Source organism: Erpetoichthys calabaricus, chromosome 15, assembly GCF_900747795.2.
Source record: "Erpetoichthys calabaricus chromosome 15, fErpCal1.3, whole genome shotgun sequence".
Classification (NCBI taxonomy): Eukaryota; Metazoa; Chordata; class Cladistia; order Polypteriformes; family Polypteridae; genus Erpetoichthys; species Erpetoichthys calabaricus.
Genome location: NC_041408.2, coordinates 72866354 through 72889799, shown reverse-complemented (window position 1 = coordinate 72889799; position 23446 = coordinate 72866354). Strand labels below are relative to the sequence as shown.

Below are 23446 nucleotides of genomic sequence, written 5' to 3'. Positions count from 1 at the left end.
TAGATTAAATAGGCTGAAATGTAACAAATCACCAGGACCAGGTAACAGTTATCCTCGAGAGGTTAAAGAGGTTAGCGAGTGCAGATAGAAACCCTTCGCACATATCTTTGGGAATTCTCTGTGCACTATGAAAATTGCTGAGGACTGGAAAATAGCAAATATTACCCCGCTATGTGAAAATGGTGATCAGGCTGATCCAAGCAACTGTAGGCCAATAAGCTTTACATGCATTCCAGGTAAATTAATGGAAGGAATTATTAAGCAGAAGATTGAACAAAACGTGAAAACAACAGACTGACATGTTTCTTGATAAAACTGCTTCATGTTGGCCATTTTTGAATCCAGAACTGAACTTTAGAAATGCCAGTACTTGTAACCCAAGTGATCAGAATATCAGGTTTCAGCGATACTAATGCAATTACAAAGGTTCCTGTAATTACCCATCAGCATTTAAACATTACTAATTAAGGATAAGCTAAGGAAGGGGGTTTAGCACTAGGACACTGAAGGAATGGCTGCTGATTGCAGCCATTTGTGAGCAACAAATTAAAAGTTGGTCATTCCAAGGAGTAATAGCCAATATAAACACTAATAATTTCTTGGCTATAATTTTAAAATCAATTTAAAGGGATATTGATTAAAACGGTGCCAATTTCTATAAGAAACACGAACATTTCTGAGTGACCTCAAACTTTTGATTAGTAGTATGTATTGGAGGTGAAAGTCTTGTAATTGTACTTTGGTGTTGCTTCTTTTTGTTATAAAAATACTATTAATGGAGCATAAGGCCTCTGTGGTGATTTTGCTCTCTGTATATGTAAATAAATAGAGTGTATGGATTAATGGCTGGTCCCCCCCAGTGATTACAAGTTGATGTCAAAACCATAAGTCAAGAAGATCAATTGTTGGGACCAAAATGTTAATTCAACTTCAGAAATCGAGCACAAGAGCAAAATTTTGTTAATTGGGAGATCAATAGCAAAATATATTTTTCAAGAAAACACAAAGTTTTTAAGCACAAACTCTTATACCTCGTAAATGCATGGGCTGACATTTACACCATCGCTGAGATGACGTCAAAGGCATTGTGCATTCTGTGGTATTCTGGGTAATATCACTATGGACATTGCTGTAAAGAGTTAGGTCTGACTGCAGCCAGCAGTACCTAAGACCACAGGTCACGTAATGCCTACAACATCGGTCACAAAATGCCCTTTGAGTCAGATAACCCTCGCACAACCCTAATCTTAACCGTAGTATAACCAGGCATGCAATGGCCAATTTGTGACCAACATTGTGAGTGTTTCATGATGTTGGTGCATTACATGACTGACTTCATAGGTATTGTGGGCTGTAATTACACTCTGTTGTAAAGAAATGGCGGCACCCTAATAAAAACAAGATGGCATTGTGGAAAACACTAAAAATGTAACTTTGCCAATATACTTTACATGCAAAAATTAATCTAAATTCAAAATCCTTGAGTCCCAAAACCCCTCATTTGACGCATAGACTGGTGAAACCCATGCAGGAATTCCCACAAAAATTCATAAACTTTACTGATTTCACACAAAAGTTAAAAAGTGTTACAAACCATCAAAACCACCGAAGAATGTGCAGAGATGTCCACCCATCTGAGGCATGTAAAAAGGCCTAGGAGAGAATGGTAGCCAGCCAAACCGAGACTCAGTTTTTAAATATTAAAGCTAAGAAGAGAAAGCAATTTATTTATAACATGACAAAAAATGAAAGCATACAAGACAATCAAACAAAACACAGACTTTGCACTCAGATCAGTATATGAAGGTTTGATTCCTCCATTGACACAGTTGGGATGTATGAATGAAGATTTACTCAACCTTGTGGATGAACTGTGCATTTTGAGGTAGTCCTGCTCAGACTGTGAGATTTTGTTCAGCTCTTCTTAGTGAGGTCCTGAGTTTGATGTATGTGTGTCCTGTGCCATGTAAGGGGGCCTTGGCTTTATCTGACATGTAGCTGAACCCTTCAGGTTACCTTATATTAAATCTAAAACACAATTTGACCAGCAATCTGCATTTTTAGTATCTACACATTTATGTGAACTGTAGTCCATAGTTTTTGTTATGATGGAGATTAATATTTAAGAACACTTAACACTGTACATGTGAACAAAACAGCTTAACCGAAAGACACTCGGCCATAACCGTATTTACGTAGAATTCCGTGCTCGAGAGACACTTGAGGTTAACACCAAGGAGGTTGAAGGAGCCCCTTCTGTCCATGAGTCAGAACAAGACCTGGTGAGATAATAATAATAATGATGATAAATATTGCTATTTACATAGCATTTCAGTCTTCTTGATGAAAGATAAACTGGAAAGCATCTGCATAGGTACAGTGGAAACAAAAAAGATGTCCCAGCTGCACCTGGAGCCACAACTTCAAATAATGGAACGAGCCGCTCCCACACCACCTCATCCTGGCATGGGCAATGTGTGCTCCAAAGATTAGAACTTTTTGCACAATAATTGAGATATATATAAAAAACAGTACTGTGCAAAAGTTTTAGGCAGGTGTGAAAAAATGCTGTAAACAAAGAATGCTTTCAAAAATGGAAGTGTTAATCATTTATTTTCAATAAAAGAAATTAGACAAAAACACTACTTTCATATCAAAATCTGTAAAGGAGACTCAACACTTACCCCAGTGGTCTCTACCATTCCAAAGTGGGCAACCAGAAAACAAGTTTGAGATCCTGGATGAGCCTTTTCCAGAAACTCACAAAAGGAATCCTGTTTTGTTTTCCTAGGAATGTCTCCCAGCCAGGCAGCTGACACAGCACTGGAATACATGAAAACACGGGTGAAAGGCAAAGGGGGCATCATAGTGATAAGCAAATCTGGAGAATGGACAGCAAAATTTACCAACAGGCGAATGGCGTGGGCCACAGTGAAGGATGGCATTTTACACTATGGATCTCAGCATGGAGAACACAACACCAGGCCTTTAGCAAATACTTCAGGACACTCGTGAGGTAATGGGTTACTTTATTTTAACCTCTTTATTTTTTTATTTTAATGTAGTTGAGTGTATGCTGCTCTACCTGTTGGTGGAACTGAATGCCAAAAGTAAAGAAAGGAAGATAACTGAAGATTATGTATTCAAATTGTTCTCATATTACATTGGCACACCTTTTTCTAATTGCAAATCATCTTATTGTAATACTGTATGTTAAGTAAATTAAAAACAAAGTATTTATTTTACTGTATTGCTGTTTTTGTGTACATCTAACTGCTGTTGATATGTGTAGGTTTCTGTAAACATCTGCAGCTTCCACTTAGGATCAGTAAAGCTGTCTGTGTGCTTGTGTCTCTCGCAAGTTACCGCTTGATGTAGCAGGCCATCATTCAAGTGACACAGCTGCCTTTTTGAGCGTCATTACTATATGGAATCCATTAATTAAGTGATGCGGTGAAATGACCATGATTTGACTGACAGTGGGACCTAATGGCTCAGGAGACTGATCTAACAATAAAAACGGATGACTGCAGGCAATTTGCTGCTTGCTTCAGCCATATAATGTACTCCACCAAAAATTATGTTTTATATGTTACTTACCTCATGTAGTTTGTAGTGATGGCCGAGAAGAATTTTTAATGTCATGTTTTCATGCAGAATAGATGTAATAAAGGTTTTAGGCTTTCTTACATTTCATTAATACCAAAATTGATAAAATCTATCACAGTTTCACCTCCACACCACAGTCACTCAGTCATTCTGATCTGCCATCTCCATCATCAAGACTCGCTTGTTTCTCGCCTGTTGCCTCTCTTGCCATCTCTGAACTCATTAATAAGTCTAATGCTTCCTCCTCCTCCTCCTGTCTGCTTGATCCTGCCCCCACTTCTCTGCTTAAGATATGCACATCCATAATTAGTATTCCTATTGCCTCATTGGTAAATGCATGTTTCATTTCAGGTTCTGTCCCTACTGCCCTCAAAACTGCTGCAGTTACCCCAATCCTTAAAAAACCTGACCTGGATCCTTCCTTTCTCTCCAGTTACAGGCCTATCTCTTCTTCTTCTTTCGGCTGCTCCTGTTAGTGGTTGCCACAGCGGGTCATCATCTTCCATATCTTTCTGTCCTCTGCATCTTGTTCTGTTATACCCATCACCTGCATGTCCTCTCTCACCACATCTATAAACCTTTGCTTAGGCCTTCCTCTTTTCCTCTTCCATGGCAGTTCTATCCTTAGCATCCTTCTCCCAATATACCCAGCATCTCTCCTCTGCATTTGTCCAAACCAATGCAATCTCGCCTCTCTGACTTTGTCTCCCAACCTCCAACTTGAGCAGACCCTCTAATGTCCTCCTTTCTAATCCTATCCATCCTCGTCACCCCCAGTGCAAATCTTAGATCTTTAACTCTGCTACCTCCAGCTCTGTCTCCTGCTTTCTGGTCAGTGCCACCGTCTCCAACCCATATAACATAGCTGGTCTCACTACCGTTACAGGCCCATCTCTAATCTCCCTTTTTGGCTAAGGTGATGGAACACGTGGTTGCTACACAAATCCATGCTTTTCTTCTAGATAATACACTATGAGCCTTTTCAGTCTGGCTTTCGTACACAGCACAGCACTGAGACAGCTCTTCTCCATGTGGTCAATGATATTCTCCTGTCTGCAGATTGCGGTTCCCTTAATATTCTCCTTCTTCTTGACTTAAGTGCAGCATTTGACACTGTTAACCATGAAATCCTCCTGTCACGTCTCTCTGCTGTAGGCATCTCTGGCTTAGCCCTTCAATGGCTCACATCATATCTTTCTAATAGGCAACAGTTTGTCACACTCGGCTGATATAAATCCTCCACCTCACCTGTGTTGAATGGTATTCCTCAGGGTTCAATCCTTGGGCCATTAAATTTTCTACTTTCTATCCTTCCTTTGGGTCAGATTATTCGCAGACATGGCCTTAACTTTCACTGTTATGCAGACGATATACAGTTATATCTTAGTGCAGACTCCCCTACAGATTCACTTCCCAGCACACTCACGGAATGCAACACTGATCTTAAGCTATGGATGGAAAATAACTTTCTCAAACTTAATGCCAATAAAACTGAAGTGTTACTGGTACGTCCAAAATCCCAACTTTTTAAGGCATCCAAGTTCTCTGTTTTTGTTGATGGTACACTCGTCAAACCTGCTCCTGTTGTCAGAAATCTTGGTGTTTTGTTTGATTCATCACTTAACTTTGAGCTACACATTAGGTCTCTTTCCAAAATTTAATTTTATCATCTCTGTAACATTGCCCGCCTCCGTCAATTTCTGTCCTTATCTGATGCTCAAACTCTGGTTCATTGTTTCATATTGTCTCGTATTGATTACTGTAATTCCCTCTTCATTGGCCTCCCTGCAAAATCTATACAGAAACTACAGTATATTCAGAACGCCGCAGCTAGAGTCCTCACCCACACACAGCATTTTGCTCACATCTCCCCTGTTCTCTTCCAGCTTCACTGTTTACTCGTTCCATCAAGTATGAAATTCAAGATTCTGCTTCTCACCTTCAAAGCCCTACATAACCTTTCCTCCCTCTGCCTCATTCAGCTACTAGCTCCTTAAACTCCTTGTTGCTCTCTCAGGTCCTCGAGCAGTCATCTCCTTACTGTCCCACGCACCAGACTCTCCACCCTGGGAGCAGGTCCTTCAGTGCTATAGCCCCTCAACTCTGGAACTCTCTTCCTCAGTCTCTTTGAGATTACTCCTGTTTCTGCACTTTTAAATCTCAACTGAAAACTTTCCTCTTCTACAAACTTTTGTCATCTGTGAAATTTTTTAAAGCGACCTTGGGTTTGTGAAAAGCGCAATAAATGTAACATTATTATTATTGTAGAACAGCAGGGACTCATTTTCCAGAAGACCCCTTAAATGAATAAGACGGCTTCTGCAGGTTCACCTTTGAATACTGAATTCTGAAGGGCCGTGTGCATTTAAGGGGTGCACATTGAGAAAACGGTTTATGTGACAGCTAGGTTTCAATCAAGCTTGGACATCCTCTTTATTACATTATATTGGTCCCACATTTCTTGAGACTGTGGGTTCTGATCTGGGCACCTGAGTGAAGCAGGGTGCTCAAATATGGCCGAGAAAGATTTTAGTCTTATTTAGTGTCAGTGAGCTTTGTCACCTGATATTTAATTAAAGTTCTAATTAAATGCACAGTATTCTGTACAACTATAATATAAGTCAAAGAAATGTAACAAGAACACAAAGCATAAAGAGTTCCTTCAATCCCATTTTTACCTGAGATCAATGTGTAAGTTTTAAGGTACAATCTGATGCAGGTGTTTTTTAAATATTTTATTCCAACTTTCTTACTGAAATGCGCTGCAATTTATGAGTTTTCAGGACCCGTCTTCATATCCCTTTTATCCATACATTCCTGCCATACTTTTCGTGAGCTGGCCTAATGTAATTTTAGGGTCATTGGGAGTCACAGGATCTCCCAGGTCAGCATGTCACAAGGCCAAACCACCCTATTAACCTGTGGATTGTGAGGAACTTGAGCACAAGTCACCTCTGAGCAGTATGGTAATTCCATTTCAGGTTCACACTTATTGCCACAAACGTGGCACAATCCACAGAGCTAAAACTATTAGTTTATTAGTAAAATCCTTATGCATACCTAATAGCCAGATGTCAAAGTCCCATTACGTTTGGAGTTACAAATGGAGTTTGCTGCAGGTAATTCTGTTAAAGTGATTGATGCAGAACTGAGGAAGCTGCGGTATGAATGGTGTACTTTCACCACTAGAGGGCATGTGCAAGCTTTTAAATTACCAGCCTGACTGAGTGAACTGAATAAAAGCAGGCAAAAGCCAAAGACACTCGGGCTGGGAATAAAACAGGCAGTGCATCAAAACTGGAACAGTCCTCACCTCACAAGATACCACCTAAGACGACAGACAGCACAGTTCATTTTCAAACCTCAACTGAAAGAGAGTTAGAAAGTTGGGCTTCTGTTGATCACTTCTCTCAAGAGAGTACAAGTTACAATTGTATCAATAGGCAAATGGCAGCGTGTGAACGGAAGGGGACATGCAAACCTGACCCAGGAGGTGCTTTTGAGCCTACGGTGAGAATGTGATGCTGTAAATTAACAAGAATGATATGAGCATGACATGTAAGGATGGCTTTTCTACTTTTTTTTTTTTTCTCTTTTCAGATCCCAAGTTTTGCTTGTGCCTGTAGTCATCTTAAAAATGAAGATTATGAAGACTGCCTGACTGCACTGTTAATGCCTTTAATATGCTGCTCCAATCCATCGTATTTCATCAGTTATGTTCACGTTTAATAATAATCATCGCAAATTTCTCTAATTTCACCATTTGTGGGTTCAGTAATTGATTTTTGGAGCCAGATGTAGGTAATAAACACTTTATAAAATGCAAATCTTTATTTAAATGTATAATTAATGTTATAATTTTGAGAAAAAATGCAGCACAACTGCTGCTACTTGTGGTTGTTTCAAGCCAGTGAGGGTCACACCGTGCACCACTGTAACTTCATTAACTGGATGAATTTTGAGGGTCTCTGGGGAATTAAGGAATTTTAAAGAAATTACTGCGACTGATAACTGGTGAGAAAACAAATGTGCAGTGCAGTCACAACTTGATTATAAAATATGGGAAACAGGTGAAGATACTAGAGAACATTTCCTACCAATCATTACTCCTGTTTAATCAATGTTTATTTATTTATTTTTTTAACTGTTGCAAGCAACTTAATGATTGTTTAATCTTGTTTTTCTTTCGGCTGCTCCTGTTTCAAGTCGTCACAGCGGATCATCTGTTTCCATATCTTCCTGTCCTCTGCATCTTGCTCTGTCACACGTACTACCTGAATCTGAATGTCCTCTCTCACCACATCCATAAACCTCCTCTTAGGCCTTCCTCTTTTCCTCTTGCCATTATCGCCCTAACCTGCTGCTCACCTTTCCCAGCTCGGTCCCTCTGTCTAGCTAATCGGTACAGGTCCTTTTCTCCCTCCTTAGTGTCCAACCTCTCATACGACTCATCATACGCCTTTTCTTTAGCCTTCGCCACCTCTCTCTTCACCTTACGCCTTATATCCTTGTACTCTTCATTTCTGTGATTATCTCACTTCTTTGCCACACTCTTTCTCTGTATACTTTGCTGTACTTCCCCATTCCCACACCAGGTTTCTTTGTCCTTCTTCGTCTGTCCAAATGTCATACCAAGCACCCTTCTAACTATCTCCCTTACCACTTCTGCTGTAATTGCCCAGCTATCTGGTAATTCTTCACTGCCACCTAGTGCCTGTTTTACCTCCTCCCTAAACTCCACCTTAACAGTCTTCCCTTTTCAGCTTCCACAATTTGATCCAGCATCATTCTACAGACCACCATCCTATGCTGCCTAATTGCATTCTCCAATCTCCTTTAGACTGATGCTCATGCATATGATAAAATCTACCTGTGTGCATCTTCCTCCATTCTTGCATGTCACCTTGTGTTCCTCAATCTTCTTAAAATATGTTTTCACCACAGCCATGTCCATCCTTTTCGCAAAATCCACTACCATCTGACCGTCTTCATTCCACTCCTTGACATCATGCCTTCCCATCACCTCCTCATCCCCTCCATTCACTACCAAGCCCATTGAAATCCGCTCTAGTCACCATTCTCTCTCTCTCCCTTGGGTACACTCTCCATCACTTCATCCAACTCACTCCAGAAATATTCTTTCATCCATCACACACCCAAGTTGCCGGGTGTATGCACTAATAACATTCATCATCACACATTCAGATTCCAACTTCATAATCGACAATCATTCCACAACCAAAACACTCCTGACATACTGTTCCTTCAGGATAAGCCCTGTCCCATTTCTTCTCCCATCCACACTATGGTAGAACAATTTGAACCCACCTCCGATACACTTGGCCTTACTCCCCCTCCATCCTGGTCTGTTGTACACACAATATATCAACCTTCCTTTTCGCCATCATATCGGCGAACTCTCTCCCCTTACTAGTCATACTTCCAACATTGAAAGTTTCTACCCTCACTTCCACTCTCTTAACCTTCCTGCTGACTCCTTTTGGGAGGCACCCCCCTCTTCTCCATTCGGCCAATAGTAGCCAAATTTCCCTCCGCACCCTGTTGGCTAACAGTACTGGTGGAGTCCGTTGTTAATGTGGACCTCGACCGATCTGGTATGGAAATCTGTATTGTTGTCCGCATATAGATCTGGCAAATTTTACACTGGATGCCTTTCTAGATGTAACCCTCCCCATTTATCTTAATGATTACGTTTAATAAATTTCTGAAAATTGAGCCTGGTTGGAGTAAAGCTGTAAAACATGGAAAAGAGGTTCATCTGTCTCATTAAGTAAACATGATTTTTTAATTGCATAATGATGGATTCATTTTTTTAATCAGTTGTATCGATTTTTTTGAAATTCGTTTGGTACACCTGTTGTGGATTTGGTGTTAAATATACTTCTAAGAGTGTGATAGTTATTCATTTTGCTAATGCTTTTGTACACTTTACATTTAAAAAGAATTAAAGGCCCAGAAATCTCATGTAAAAGAGGAATCGGAGTGAGCAGGGGGTTGATGGGGGGGTACGTTAGTCGCTCTGGTAGAGCCATTTGGAATGTTCTTTATCAGTAGAATGTGGCACTTGTGTAACATGACAAGTCCTTTTAATCACATTCACTTTGGTCTTGTGCCCTTCCTGGCACACTCCCGTGGTGTGTTTGGCCAACAAACAATCAGTTGGCCTCCAGGTCAGAAATCCTGACAGGCTAATGGAATTAAAACTCCAGAGAGGACATGTGGAGACCTCATCCACCAGAATTCTGTCATGTGACCAGTGAGTCCACACACTTCAGGACACCCAGCATAAAGTAAGAGGAATCCGGAAAGCATTTCTTCATACACGGGTGTGTGGAAATCAGAAGCAAACTACCAAGTTACATAGTAGTGACAACTTGAAGAAGGCTGTAGATAGATGTGGTGGGGCACCTGAGCTGTTAGCTAGCCTGATGAGTTTGATGAACTGAATGGTCTCTTCTTGTTTGCAATTTGTCATGTTAGGGTCCTAGAGCAGTACAGGGCATTTTTTTAGTGTTATTTGGCTGTTTTACTTACTTAGGAAGTCTGTTAAACTGTGTTTTTTAAAAAAAAAAAAAAAAGCACGGAAATATTTTAAGTTACTGTGTGTCGCTTGATTGTCTTATCTCGTTCATTGCCTTTAATTCTGTGTTGTTCATTAATTCTAGTGCAGATTCCTGAGGACTCTTGTGATAGTACTCATTGACATGGATTATACAGTAGTCTAACACACCTGAAACAGATCATCTCATTCTTTAGTATTTCTGGGTTTAACTCGTATCAACAGTGGTGGATTTGTATGTGGTCACCTAATGGAATCTGAGCCTTATAGCACAATCTGAGGCTGGTTATTTGCTTTTTAAAGTTATTTTCTTCTGTTGGTTTCCTCACACGTAAGTGGCTTGCAGTAGAGGCACTTGCCAAATGAATAGTAGTCAGTATAGCTCATGTATCAAGGTGTGAACCAAATATGTGCTGAAAAGTTTAACCTCAATATAGACAGAAGTAAAAAGGGTCACTTTGCCTTGAGGTAATGTTAGTTTTTATGTTGGAAGAGGGTCTTCTTTATGGAAGAAACTGTGTAGCCAACATATAGCCATGGATTGCTATATGTATACATTTGTTTGGAAACAAATCACATATAACTTCTGGTTTGTCCAGATGTAAAGTCCCCCTGTGTGAATTTTACTTCGGACACTTACTGTAAAATTGAAATGCATGTTATAAGTAAGGATAGGCAGATTATTAAGATAAGTTTCCTTTATTTAAAATGCAGTAGTACGGCTGGTGTATGACCGTCTGAGGCAGGCAGGCACATGCCACTGCTCTCTTCAGATCACTACATTGGCTCCCTCCAACATCACATACTAAGTTCAAATCCTTGATGCTTGCCTGCAGAGTAGTCAGTGGGTCAGCTCCTGTATATCTATAATATATAAAATTCTTTTCGCGTTTGAAACGGAAATTACGCATGACCACACGATACGGAAATTACGTATGACCACAGAACATATAATACAGGAACTAATTACTTCGTTTGTGGATGCCATTTTTATATCGTCTTTACAAATTGTTATTTGTGTGAGAGTTATTTTACTGATATTGAAAAGAAGTAAACACAAACCCGCTGATCTCTCCCATAGAAGTACACCCCGCGTCGTCCTCTCCCAGCCCTCCTCTCTGGACTACAGTGCTGACCCGTCCGCCACCAGGCGCGTTCTACCAGAGAAGTTTTATTTATTCGTCCATGTGACTGTCGCGGAAACTGCCACATTGTAACTTTTTTCAGTTGGCAGTACTTGATAATAGAAGAGATGAGGAAAACAGCTTTGCGTTTTTCTACTTTTTAACTGCGGCGAGCTCTAAACAATGTGTGTGAGAACAAAGTGGACACTGGGAGGCGCGGAATGTTGGGCTGCTCCGCGGGGTCGAGAACTTCGCAGTTTTGGGCAGCGTCCTCTCTTCTTGCACTGTTTGTGACACTTCAAGTGCCCCGTCGGCTTCTGGGAGAGTGGAAATCTTTGCGAATGAGTGTAATCTGCACCATTGAAGCAGGACTCTGTTTGTAAATTGCCCTGCACTACTACTTACTGTCCCTTAAAGTGAGTTCGGGTCACAAAAACCCTGCAACATTCAAAGTTCCTTTTGTGATGAATTATTTTAAGAACTAAATCACAGGCATGTAGTGCAAGGTTGTCAGGCAGAAATTTAGACAATCACATAGAAAATGTAATTTCTATACCACAGCGGTCGTGTAGCACCTTTCACAAGGGATCTACTACCGAGAGATAATCCAAATACATTTTAGCTGCTGTTAGTACTACTTACCTGTTGTGTTATAGCACCTTTAAAATGTAGTTTACCCCAAACCTCTCCAGTAGTGCTCAATATATCTTCTTAAATGTTAATGTTTTACTGTTTAATAACTTAGACTACATTTTATTTTTTTCCTTTGCACTCAGTGAGTGAAGCCACTGGGTAATCAACTAGTGTGTGTGTGTGTGTATGTATATATAATATAATATACATAGCCTAATACCACTGACTCGCTCATCACGAAATCTCCTGAACCATGAGGACTTGGGACTTGAAATTTGGAAGATAGGTTACCCTTGGCCCACAGGTGCTCACTAAGAAACGGTTTTAAAAATTTCGTGGTCCAAGTGTGTTCTGTCTGTATGTCTGTCCGCTTTTCATGAGAGAATTACTTAATGGATTTAGATGTGGTTGTTTTCAATAATTTGCTTGAACTTTCCGGTTGATTTTGCGACTTCTCTCATCGCGCTAAGTACCACAGTTCGCTTGCGGTACCGATGTATTTATGAAAATCCAAGAGTGGCTGTGGGCCGAGAGCAGGGGGCGGGGCCTTCCTTATTCACTTGCCAGCCTCTGTTTGAGTTGCTCTACGTCTCACCACGTGTTGGAGTGCACCTTGCCTCCACTTAGCTAGCGATACCTGTTTGTTCAACAGACATTATCATCTACAGATTAAGGAGTAACGTTTGATGTTTTTGAGAGAGAGAGATCAGAGCTCCGTGTGTTATAGTGGGTAGCTGCTGATTGCCAGAGACATCACGGCCATGTTCTTTTTCTCCCGTCAGAGCTGAACACAATCAGACACACAGTAGTGCCAACTTCTATTGATTTTTTAAAGTTTGTCCTGTTTCATTACTATGTGGGTGCAGCCACGGGGTACAGCTAGTATATATATTCATATATATATATATATATATATATATGTGTGTGTGTATCTATGTATATGTGCTCCTTCTCGACCACACAGGTCTGCTAGTAAATAGCCTCTGAGGATGTCACTTCTACATGGTATTAAATCTCAGTCCAGACTCTCTTCATGTTTAGCTCCTGGCTGGTTGAACAAACTGCTCCCTGCCAGTTTTGATTGAAGTTTTGATTCCTGTTTGTGTTTAAGAAGCGTCTGAAGACTCTTATTTGGTAAATTTCTGTTGAACTGATGTTTGGTCTTGTATACCAGAAAGTGTAACTTGCACATATTTTGTTGAGAGCTCTTCACTTGTGGTGACCAATGTTGTTACCTTGTCCTGTAACACTTGTTCCCAAACAGTTGCCCAGACTGATGCAATTCAATTATATTGACGTCTTTTGTAAATTGGTTTGGATAAAAAGGTCAGCTAAATAAACAAATGAACATATAAATACAGTATCTTTCGCATGCTGAGATCTCGATGCAAGCTAACAGTATGGACAAGGAGCCCCAAATTATGGAAAGGACCTGTTTTATACAAAATAAACCTGTCCACCTCTATTTAAGCCAATTCAGGGGGCCAGAGCATCTCCTGGCAGCACCCATGTTTGATAGATAATCCCAACCAGGGCTGCAGGTTTGAGGCAGCATCAAACTCGAGACAGGAGCTAACCCTGGAATGAGGTGCAGTGGGCCAGCAGTGCTAACTGCTCTGTCCATTAAACATTTGTATATTTTTAATGATTCCGACATCGAGAGCAGGCCATCTCGTTGTCCCAAAGTGTCTTTGCACAGTTGAGTTTGGTGTCTCCTACTCAGTGGAACTCTTTCCCTATGTCACATAATACAGGTCTTTAATTAAACTCATAAAAATTGTTTTAATTGTGAATAGTTAATTTTATTTGCATTCATAAACACAAAAAAAATCTGATTAGAATATCCCCATCATGTCACATTTTTTTCAAGTAATGCAGTATTCTTAAAAATCAATTTAACGTGAAAATATTTAGTAAGGGCGGCATGGTGGCGCAGTGGTAGCGCTGCTGCCTCGCAGTAAGGAGACCCGGGTTCACTTCCCGGGTCCTCCCTGTGTGTAGTTTGCATGTTCTCCCCGTGTCTGCAGGGGTTTCCTCCAGGTGCTCTGGTTTCCTCCCACAGTCCAAAGACATGCAGGTTAGGTGCATTGGCGGTCCTAAATTGTCCGTAGTGTGTGCTTGGTGTGTGGTTGAGTGCACCCTGTGGTGGGCTAGCGCCCTGCCCAGGGTTTGTTTCCTGCCTTGCACCCTGTGTTGGCTGGGATTAGCTCCAGCAAACCCCCGTGACCCTGTAGATAGGATATAGCAGGTTGGATAATGGATGGAAATTTAGTCAGTCTAGTAGTTTTAAACTAATATGTAAAGAAAACAATAAATATGTTTTGGCATGCATGTAACTTACCTAGTTTTCATCACTTCTTAGTTTTTACATTTGGTGGTCCACTTTTCCTGGTGCGTTTCCATGAATCATCCTGCAGCAGACTGGCATCCCCTCATCCCTGCTACCTTCTTTCCATATCCTTGGTATTGTAATAAACAAGCAGAAACCACAGGAAGTGTTGGGTCACCTGTTGGCAAACCCCATATAATAGGAATCTCAAAAAAGAGATACACAGTTAAGAGATGTCTTTTCAGACTGGAGTCTGGTTTCGATGGCGCTTCTTTCGGCTATGAGGTTTTCCAGCAGGAAGAGGTGGGTCAAGGCGGACGGACACCGGAAGTGACATCACTGGTGGAAAAGCCATCAATTTCCTGGTCGGCATAGAGAAGAAAAGAAAAAGTGTTATAGAACGCCATCCCCTGGAGTGGTTAGGAGAATTACTGTCACCTGAGCCCTTAAACGGTGCCCTAGGTGCATGCCTGTGACAGTATCCCAAAAGAGTCTTTCTCCCTGGCCTTCACTCACCACTCCCAAGATTTTTAGTGAAAAGTTCCAAATGTGAATCCAAAAAGTGAGCTTTGAGACTAGTGAGCAAACCCATTTCCTCAAACTTAATGGTAACATTTTAGTTCAGCTACTGCAAAAATGCAGCTGTTCCTCATTTACTCTTATGTAAGAAGACCTTAGCAAAGGCCTCTTTTGGTCCTCATAATTCTTATAAAGCATCAGTGGCCGGGTTATTCATCTCTGTGCTGTACGGCGTATACATACTAATTATGTAATGTCGAGAGAAATGCGTCTCAGTTAAGCCACCTCAGTACCCTCCAAAGTGAAGTTTTGTTAGTCGGTCACATTGCAGAGAAGAAGAAGCACTTCAATGATGCTCTGTAAGTGTTAGCAAGACCCAAGGAGGGGTTTATTAAGGTCTTGTTACATAACAGTAAATGAGTAATAGATACATTTTAGCAGTGCCTAAAATAAAGCGTTACCAACTTAACATATTTTTCACCATTTCTTTATCATTTGGATCTGGGTGTGATGAGGATGGACAGGATTAGAAATGAGTACATTAGAGGGTCGGCTCAGGTTGGAAGGTTGGGAGACAGATAGGCGAGATTGCATTGCTTTGGTTTGGACATGTGTAGAGGAAAGATGTTAAGGATAGAGCTGCCAGGTAAGAGGAAAAGAAGGCGGCCTAAGAGGAGGTTTATGGATGTGGTGAGAGAGGACATGTACGTGATGGGTGTAACAGAACAAGATGCAGAAGACAGGATGATATAGAAGAAGATGATCCGCTATGGCAACCCCTAACGGGAGCAGCCAAAAGAAGAAGAAGATTGTTACCTAAAAAACATCAGATTTTGCATCAGAAATAATTTTTCTAATATCAGGTCCAGCAAAAAAAAAAATATCCTCTTTGAATTTATCCTCGGACAAATCTGGAAACTTCAGGCACAAACACGTCAAACAGGCTTCATCTCTTCACAGGTCTTTGTCAAACTGCAAATGTAATATGAAGCGGTGGTAGCAGCACTTGATCTGGAACCACCAAGTTATGTATAATGATGTTTTTGGCACCAAGCAGTAGCTTTTTTTCTAGCTTGCCATTCCTTCTGACTCCAATGTCCCATTCACAGAGGAAACGTGGGCCTCTAATGGCTTCACGTGCTGCTACCTGCTGCTATGACTCATTACCGTATTCAATTACAGCTAGATTAGCTTTAAACGTAGATTTCACTTCTATAAAATGTTAAATTTAAACAAATTATCATTAAAATAAAAAATGTTTTAATTATAGAGTGAAAACAATAAAAAAAAACTGACAGCTACAAAGTGAATTTTGTAATAATAATAATAGTAATAATTCATTGCATTATAGTGATTGGGGAGCCACTTCAGCCATCACTAATGTGCAGCACCCACCTGGATGATGTGACGGCAGCCATTTTGCACCAGTATGCTAACCACACATTAGCCATTACATGGTGAAGTGGTGAGAGAGAGAGAGATACAGTTAGAGATGGAGCATAATTAGGGGTCCAAAATGACTAGGCTGTGGTGGACAATTTAGCCTGGTCATCTGGATGCACCCTACTCTTTATGAAGGATGTCCAGGGATCTTGGAAGACCAGAGAGAGTCAGGACCTAGGATTTTACATCTCATCCAAAGGATGACACCATTTTTACACCACAGTGTCCACATTACTGGACTGGGGCATTGGGATCCACATTCAGACCACAGGGTAGGTGCCACCTGCCGGCCTTGCCAACACCTCTTCTTGCAGCAACTCAAGCTTTTCCTAGGTGGTCTCCCATCCAAGTACTGGCAGGCCTGAACTGGCTTAGCTTCAGGTGGATGACCTCTTCTGAGGTGCTTGTGGTATGGATGCTAATTTGGGGGAAAGATTTTACATGATGGAGAAAAATGGTTTTCATTTTTGAATTTAGCACCTGACGGTATTTAAACAATCACATGAAATATTCAAAATAACTGACAGATGTGAACAAATTTGTTGGAACCCTTATAGATCACTGGAAAAATGAAAAGCAGTTGTCCCGTGGGTCCCTGCATGTTGTTGATAAATCTTTAAGGAAAGCAAAGCAAGTGTGAAAAGAGATCAAGTATTGCTTATTCTACAAGGATATTCTAAAATGGCCTGGACACGATTGTTGGTACCCCCAGAAGAGACCCTAAATAATTGAATTTGAGGGATTTTTTCAGACTAGTTGTTTTCTTTAATTTGTGTGACACACCTCTCCAATCGTGCAATCAGTCAATCTGCCAATTTAAATGGAGAGAAGTCGTCGTGTGGCTTACCCTGAACATGGAGCAGAGAAAGCAAAGGAGAGTTGTCTCAGCAGGTTAGAAAGAAAATTCCAGATAAGCATGTTAAAGCCAAAGACTAGAAGAGCATCTCCAAGCAGCTTGATGTTCCTGTGACAACAGTTGCAAATATTATTAGGACGTTTAAGGTCCATGTGACTGTAGGCAACCTCCCTGGATGCAGTCGCAAAAGGAAAATCGACCCCAGAATGAGCAGAAGGATAGTGAGAATGGTAGACAAAAGGCCAAGGACAACTTCCAAAAATATACAAGCTGAACTCCAAGGTTTATCAACATCACATCACACCATCCATTTATTTCTGAGTGACAGTGGGCTTGATGGAAAAAAATCCAGGAGGACTCTACAATTGGAAGATGGACATAAATCCATACTGGGATTGGCTAAAATGCACATTGACCAACCACACTGCTTCTGGGAGAATATCCTTTGGGCAGATGAGACCAAACTGGAGCTTCTCGGCAAGTCACATCAGCTCCACGTCTGCAGACAGGAACATGAAGCTTTCAAAGAAGAGAACACCGTAGCTACTATGAAACATGGAGGAGGCCCGGTCATGTTTGCTGTGTCTGGCACAGGGTGCCTCGAGTCTGTGCAGGGAACAATCAAATCTCAAGACAGTCGAGACATTCTGGAGCGAAACGCACTGCCCAGTGTCAGGAAGCTCAGTCACAGGATGAGGAGCCAAAGCACACAGTGAGAAGCCCCCAAGAATGGCTAAGAATAAAACATTGGAATACACTTAAGTGGCCTTATATGAGCTGTGATTTGAATCCTATGGAATATCAGTGGAGGAGTTGAAACCCGCAGTCTGGAGAAAACCCCCAATAAGCCTGACACAGCTGGAGCAGTTTGCCAAGACTGAGTGGGCCAAACTGCCTGTGGACAGGTGCACAAGTCTCATGGAGAGCTCCAGGAATGGCTGGTTTACAGTGATGGCTTCTAAAGGTTGAGCAAAAAAATATGAGGTTGAGGGTCCAAGTCATTGCCAGTTTTGTTATTACGTGAAATATTCTGTTGAATCAAAACTCTAAAGCAAAGTTGGACTTTTCTTAAATACGGAAGAAACAAGGGTGGGTGCCAATTACTTCTGTCAGTTTCAAGTTATTTCAGAAACAATTGTGGATTCTTCTTTTTTTCGTAGAAGGGTACCAACACATTCGTCTCCATCAATTGTAAGATTTAGGTCAAGGCTGAAGACTCCACGTCATGTCTTTTCTAACTGCTGTGCCACCAGTGATTATTAATTTCCTTTTCTGTGTGTTTCCTCACAACACTTGCACTTTCCTAGCGCACACACAATGTTGTTGCTCAAAGACTCCCTCTGTATTTACAGCTAGGTGACACAAAGGTCACTGATGTGAAGGTGGTAATGTTCTCAGGACCAGAGTCAAAAAACACAACCCTGCTAAATCAGCGGAGGGGCTCTATTTTTAAACCATCAAACTCTGCATGGCAGAGTGCCATGAAGTACTGTGAAAAAAGCTGTGAAAGTGAAGTGCCTGAGAGATGAAGGATGCTTTGATGATCAAGTTATTACAATTTATTTTTGCATGCAAGTTTAAATGCCTTCTCTTTGGCTGATTTTGAAATTTCATTTGGCGCTACTTTGAGACCAGTGATAATACAAATCGGTTGGAATTGATTTATGCTGTGCCAACAGCAAGGTGGGACCCACAGCCTTATAAAGATGGCAGAGACGAGGTTTGTGACATCATTGCTGCTGCTGATTTGTGCTCATTTTTCAGGTGCTCAGATCACTTCAATGTGTTGGCTGCACAGAGCAAAGTGGTGGTGTCCTTTACATTACATTATTATATGCGGTTTTAAATTATCTTGCGGTGCCAAGGGCATTGCTGCTGCCATACTCACAACATGTTTGAATTTGTGTGTTCCTCCTGTGTTTTTGTAGGTTTTTCTCCAGGTACTCCGATTTTCCTTCCACATCCCAAAGACACACATGTTAAGTGGCAATTCAAATATTTGCTTTATTAAAGTGCGAGTGTGTGTGACAGTGCCTTGCAGTGGAATGGCACCCCATCCTGATACTGATGGGATCGGCTACAGCCGCCCCTTTTATGCTAAAATTGGGTGAAGAGGTCTTGAAAATATTGATTTTTTTTTACATTTGTGGTGGAGAGAGTTCTAGCACATACTCTGTATGTTCATACAGTTAGGTCCATAAATATTTGGACAGAGACAAGTTTTTTCTAATTTTGGTTCTGTACATTACCACAATGAATTTTAAATGAAACAACTCAGATGCAGTTGAAGTGCAGACTTTCAGCTTTAATTCAGTGGGGTGAACAAAACGATTGCATAAAAATGTGAGGCAACTAAAGCATTTTTTGAACACAATCTCTTCATTTCAGGGGCTCAAAAGTAATCGGACAATTGACTCAAAGGCTATTTCATGGGCAGGTGTGGACAAGTCCGTCGTTATGTCATTATCAATTAAGCAGATAAAAGGCTTGGAGTTGATTTGAGGGATGGTGCTTGCATGTGGAAGATTTTGTTGTGAACAGACAACATGCGGTCAAAGGAGCTCTCCATGCAGGTGAAAGAAGCCATCCTTAAGCTGAGAAAACAGAAAAAACCCATCCGAGAAATTGCTACAATATTACAAGTGGCAAAATCTATAGTTTGGTACATCCTGAGAAAGAAAGCAAGCACTGGTGAACTCAGCAACGCAAAAAGACCTGGACGTCCACGGAAAACAACAGTGGTGGATGATCGCAGAATCATTTCCATGGTGAAGAGAAACCCCTTCACAACAGCCAACCAAGTGAACAACACTCTCCAGGGGGTAGGCGTATCGATATCCAAGTCTACCATAAAGAGAAGACTGCATGAAAGTAAATACAGAGGGTGCACTGCAAGGTGCAAGCCACTCATAAGCCTCAAGAATAGAAAGGCTAGATTGGACTTTGCTAAAGAACATCTAAAAAAGCCAGCACAGTTTCTGGAAAAACATTCTTTGGACAGATGAAACCAAGATCAACCTCTACCAGAATGATGGCAAGAAAAAAGTATGGAGAAGGCGTGGAACAGCTCATTATCCAAAGCATACCACATCATCTGTAAAACACGGTGGAGGCAGTGTGATGGCTTGGGCGTGCATGGCTGCCAGTGGCACTGGGACACTAGTGTTTATTGATGATGTGACACAGGACAGAAGCAGCCGAATGAATTCTGAGGTGTTCAGAGACATACTGTCTGCTCAAATCCAGCTAAATGCAGTCAAATTGATTGGGTGGCGTTTCATGATACAGATGGACAATGACCTAAAACATACAGCCAAAGCAACCCAGGAGTTTATTAAAGCAAAGAAGTGGAAAATTCTTGAATGGCCAAGTCAGTCACCTGATCTTAACCCAATTGAGCAGGCATTTCACTTGTTGAAGACTAAACTTCAGACAGAAAGGCCCACAAACAAACAGCAACTGAAAGCCACTGCAGTAAAGGCCTGGCAGAGCATTAAAAAGGAGGAAACCCAACATCTGGTGATGTCCATGAGTTCAAGACTTCAGGCTGTCATTGCCAGCAAAGGGTTTTCAACCAAGTATAAGAAATGAACATTTGATTTCCAGTTATTTCATTTGTCCAATTACTTTTGAGCCCCTGAAATGAAGTGATTGTGTTAAAAAAATGCTTTAGTTGCCTCACATTTTTATGCAATCGTTTTGTTCACCCCACTGAATTAAAGCTGAAAGTCTGCACTTCAACTGCATCGGAGTTGTTTCATTTAAAATTCATTGTGGTAATGTACAGAACCAAAATTAGAAAAAAAGTTGTCTCTGTCCAAATATTTATGGACCTAACTGTATGTGATAAATAATTTGTATGTCTTTCTTTGTAAACTAGACAAAACAAATGTAGTATTAGATAGTGTTTCATGAGGCATGTTTGACTTGACTGATGTTTCGATGTTTACCTAACTAAACCCCCATAGTCTACAGCAGGGGTCGCCAACTCCAGTCCTGGAGGGCCGTAGTGGCTGCAGGTTTTCATTCTGACCCTTTTTTTAAATGAGTGCCCTTTTCGTGCTGCTAATTAATTTCCTGTGAATTTGTTTTAATTGAATTGCTTCTTTAAGATTTGTTCCCCTGAATTTCTTTATCATTCCTCTGAATTGCTTCATTTCTTTCCTTAAATGGCACCCAAACAGAAAAGAAATGTTAAGTGAGGGAGCCAACAGAAGACCAACTAAGTCAGGGCCTCAAACTCCAATCAATTTCACTCCAGCCAGCTGCTTAATGAGGTGCTGATTCTTGTTGTTAATTAAACTTGTTCTTTAATTCTGTGGCTTGTTGCTGCTCTCATTGTGTATTAGCAGACATTTACAAAACTGTTGATTTTCTCTTTTCTAAGAGCACAGTTAAAATGTTTTGTGGAGCTGAACACATCGATATTCCTGAGACCTTCACCTTTCTTTATTTTCAGATATTGTGTGATAGACACCAGTTGTTTTGGTGCATTTTGTATCTCATTATTGTTTGGCTGCTAATTAAGGAAAAAAACAATTAAAGGGCCCGAGTCTTCAAGAGCAGGTCAAATAAAATTAGTTCAAAAGAAGTTCATTAGCAGCAGAAACAGGTCACTCATTAAGAAAAGGGTTAGAATAAAAACCTGCAGCCACTGAGGCCCTCCAAGACCGGAGTTGGCGACCCCTGGTCACTGGGGATGTGAAATTTATGGTGAGGCATCAGAGCAGCTTGGCTAGGCACTATAAGCCATCCACCACTGACTAAAAAAAGCAACTGGGGGATGAGTTGTACCTGAGCACTTCCATTGGCAACTGGTTAGGAAGGGACGGGTAAATTAATTCTAATGGTGTGAAGTGTGGCTGCCATTCTGTACTACTACATTGGTTTAAGAATGGTATGAAGTTGGCCACCTTGCCTTCTCACTCTCACCATCTGCCCATGAAGAGAAGAGCATGATGAAGACAACTCTATCTTGGAAGCCATATTGAGACAGGCATGTTGGGTGATTTCAATACTCCATTCAAAAGCCATGTGGTAACAAAGCAAGCTAGACTGACGATAAGCCAAGAGCTGCCTATGGACCCAAGATGCACTTCTGCTTAGGCTGTAGGGTTATGGTTTGCCAATATACTCATAGTAATCTACTTCCTTAATATTTTTGGGCATTTTTATTAGTCATACATAATTAAATGTGTCACTTAACTCCTGCCTGTTTCTTTACTCTGACTTATCGCCTGAGCTTACAGATGTAGCAAGGAAGGAGGGAGGAAGTGCTAACGTACCAGATCACAGAGTGGTAGGTGAATGGGATTTTAGACATTTTATTAAGGTCTACATAAAGGGGGAAAATAGGGTCACCATTGGACTTTACAAGATAAAACAGTATTATCATTGTTGAAGCTGCTAATTCCAATTTGGGGTCATGGGGGCTGATGGAATCTATACCAGCAGTACTGGGTGCAAGCCAGGATGCAACCCTGGTTAGGATGCCAGTCCTTCACAGGGCACATTCACACTCACACCTACACTCATTCAAGTAGGAATTTCATTGAGTTTCAATACTGCTGCTACAACAATGGCAAATGTCGATATGGCACTTACAGTAACTGGAGCTGTAAGGTGCCACCCTCTACCTGCCTGCTCCGGCTGCCGGCTGTGTTGCTTTACCGTACTCATAATATATTTTTAAAGAAACTCACATCACATAACACGATCAAACAGGTTTAATCCAAATCAGAGTGGCTGGGCATTGGTGTCTATCCTGGTATCACTGGGCATAAGGAAACAGAAAACAGCCCAAGACAGGTCACTGTGGCAAAGAATGTTTTAGAAAAATGCATAAATATTCTTTATTTTGTAAAAACAAAATGCATAATACCATTTAAATAGGTCTGGACTAACTTACATTATCTGATCCTTCAGTCTCATTCCCTTAACTGGGCCAAACGTTTTGTAAAACCCACCTGCCCAACTTCCCTACATATCTCAGCAAACTTTCTTCATCAAGAGTTCCATTCCTGGCATCCCGACTCTGACACAACTGCCGTCTTGCCTCTCAAGTAGGCTGTCACCAGTTAGACGCCCAGTGCCCCCTCCCTTTTAACTTTTCAAACTGGCCTATTAACATTTGCCATTTGGACTCCCTGTCAACAACCAGCTTTTCTTCGTACCTGTATATGCCCTTCCTGTAGTGAGCACCATGCCAATGTGCTCTACAGAATACTTGTCTCTGTGTCTCTGCAGTGGTAGTCCTGGCAGGTGTCATTTAGTGAATTAACTGGCATCCTTAGGATTTACAGACCAATGCCTTAAACCAGGGGTGTTGAATTCTGGGCCTGGAGGGCCGTAGT

The 23446-nt window shown here is 41.1% G+C and overlaps 1 protein-coding gene across 2 annotated transcripts in view; it reads left to right on the top strand.

The window, feature by feature from the left end:
- asrgl1 (asparaginase and isoaspartyl peptidase 1) overlaps positions 1 to 23446 on the top strand; it is a 142095-nt gene that overhangs the window by 49527 nt on the left and 69122 nt on the right. For both annotated transcript variants that reach the window (XM_028820431.2, XM_028820432.2), the window contains exon 8: positions 2792 to 3016. In XM_028820431.2, coding sequence (XP_028676264.1) covers positions 2792 to 3015 — 224 coding nt within the window. In that variant the 3' untranslated portion in view covers position 3016. The remainder of the gene's footprint in view (positions 1 to 2791; positions 3017 to 23446) is intronic.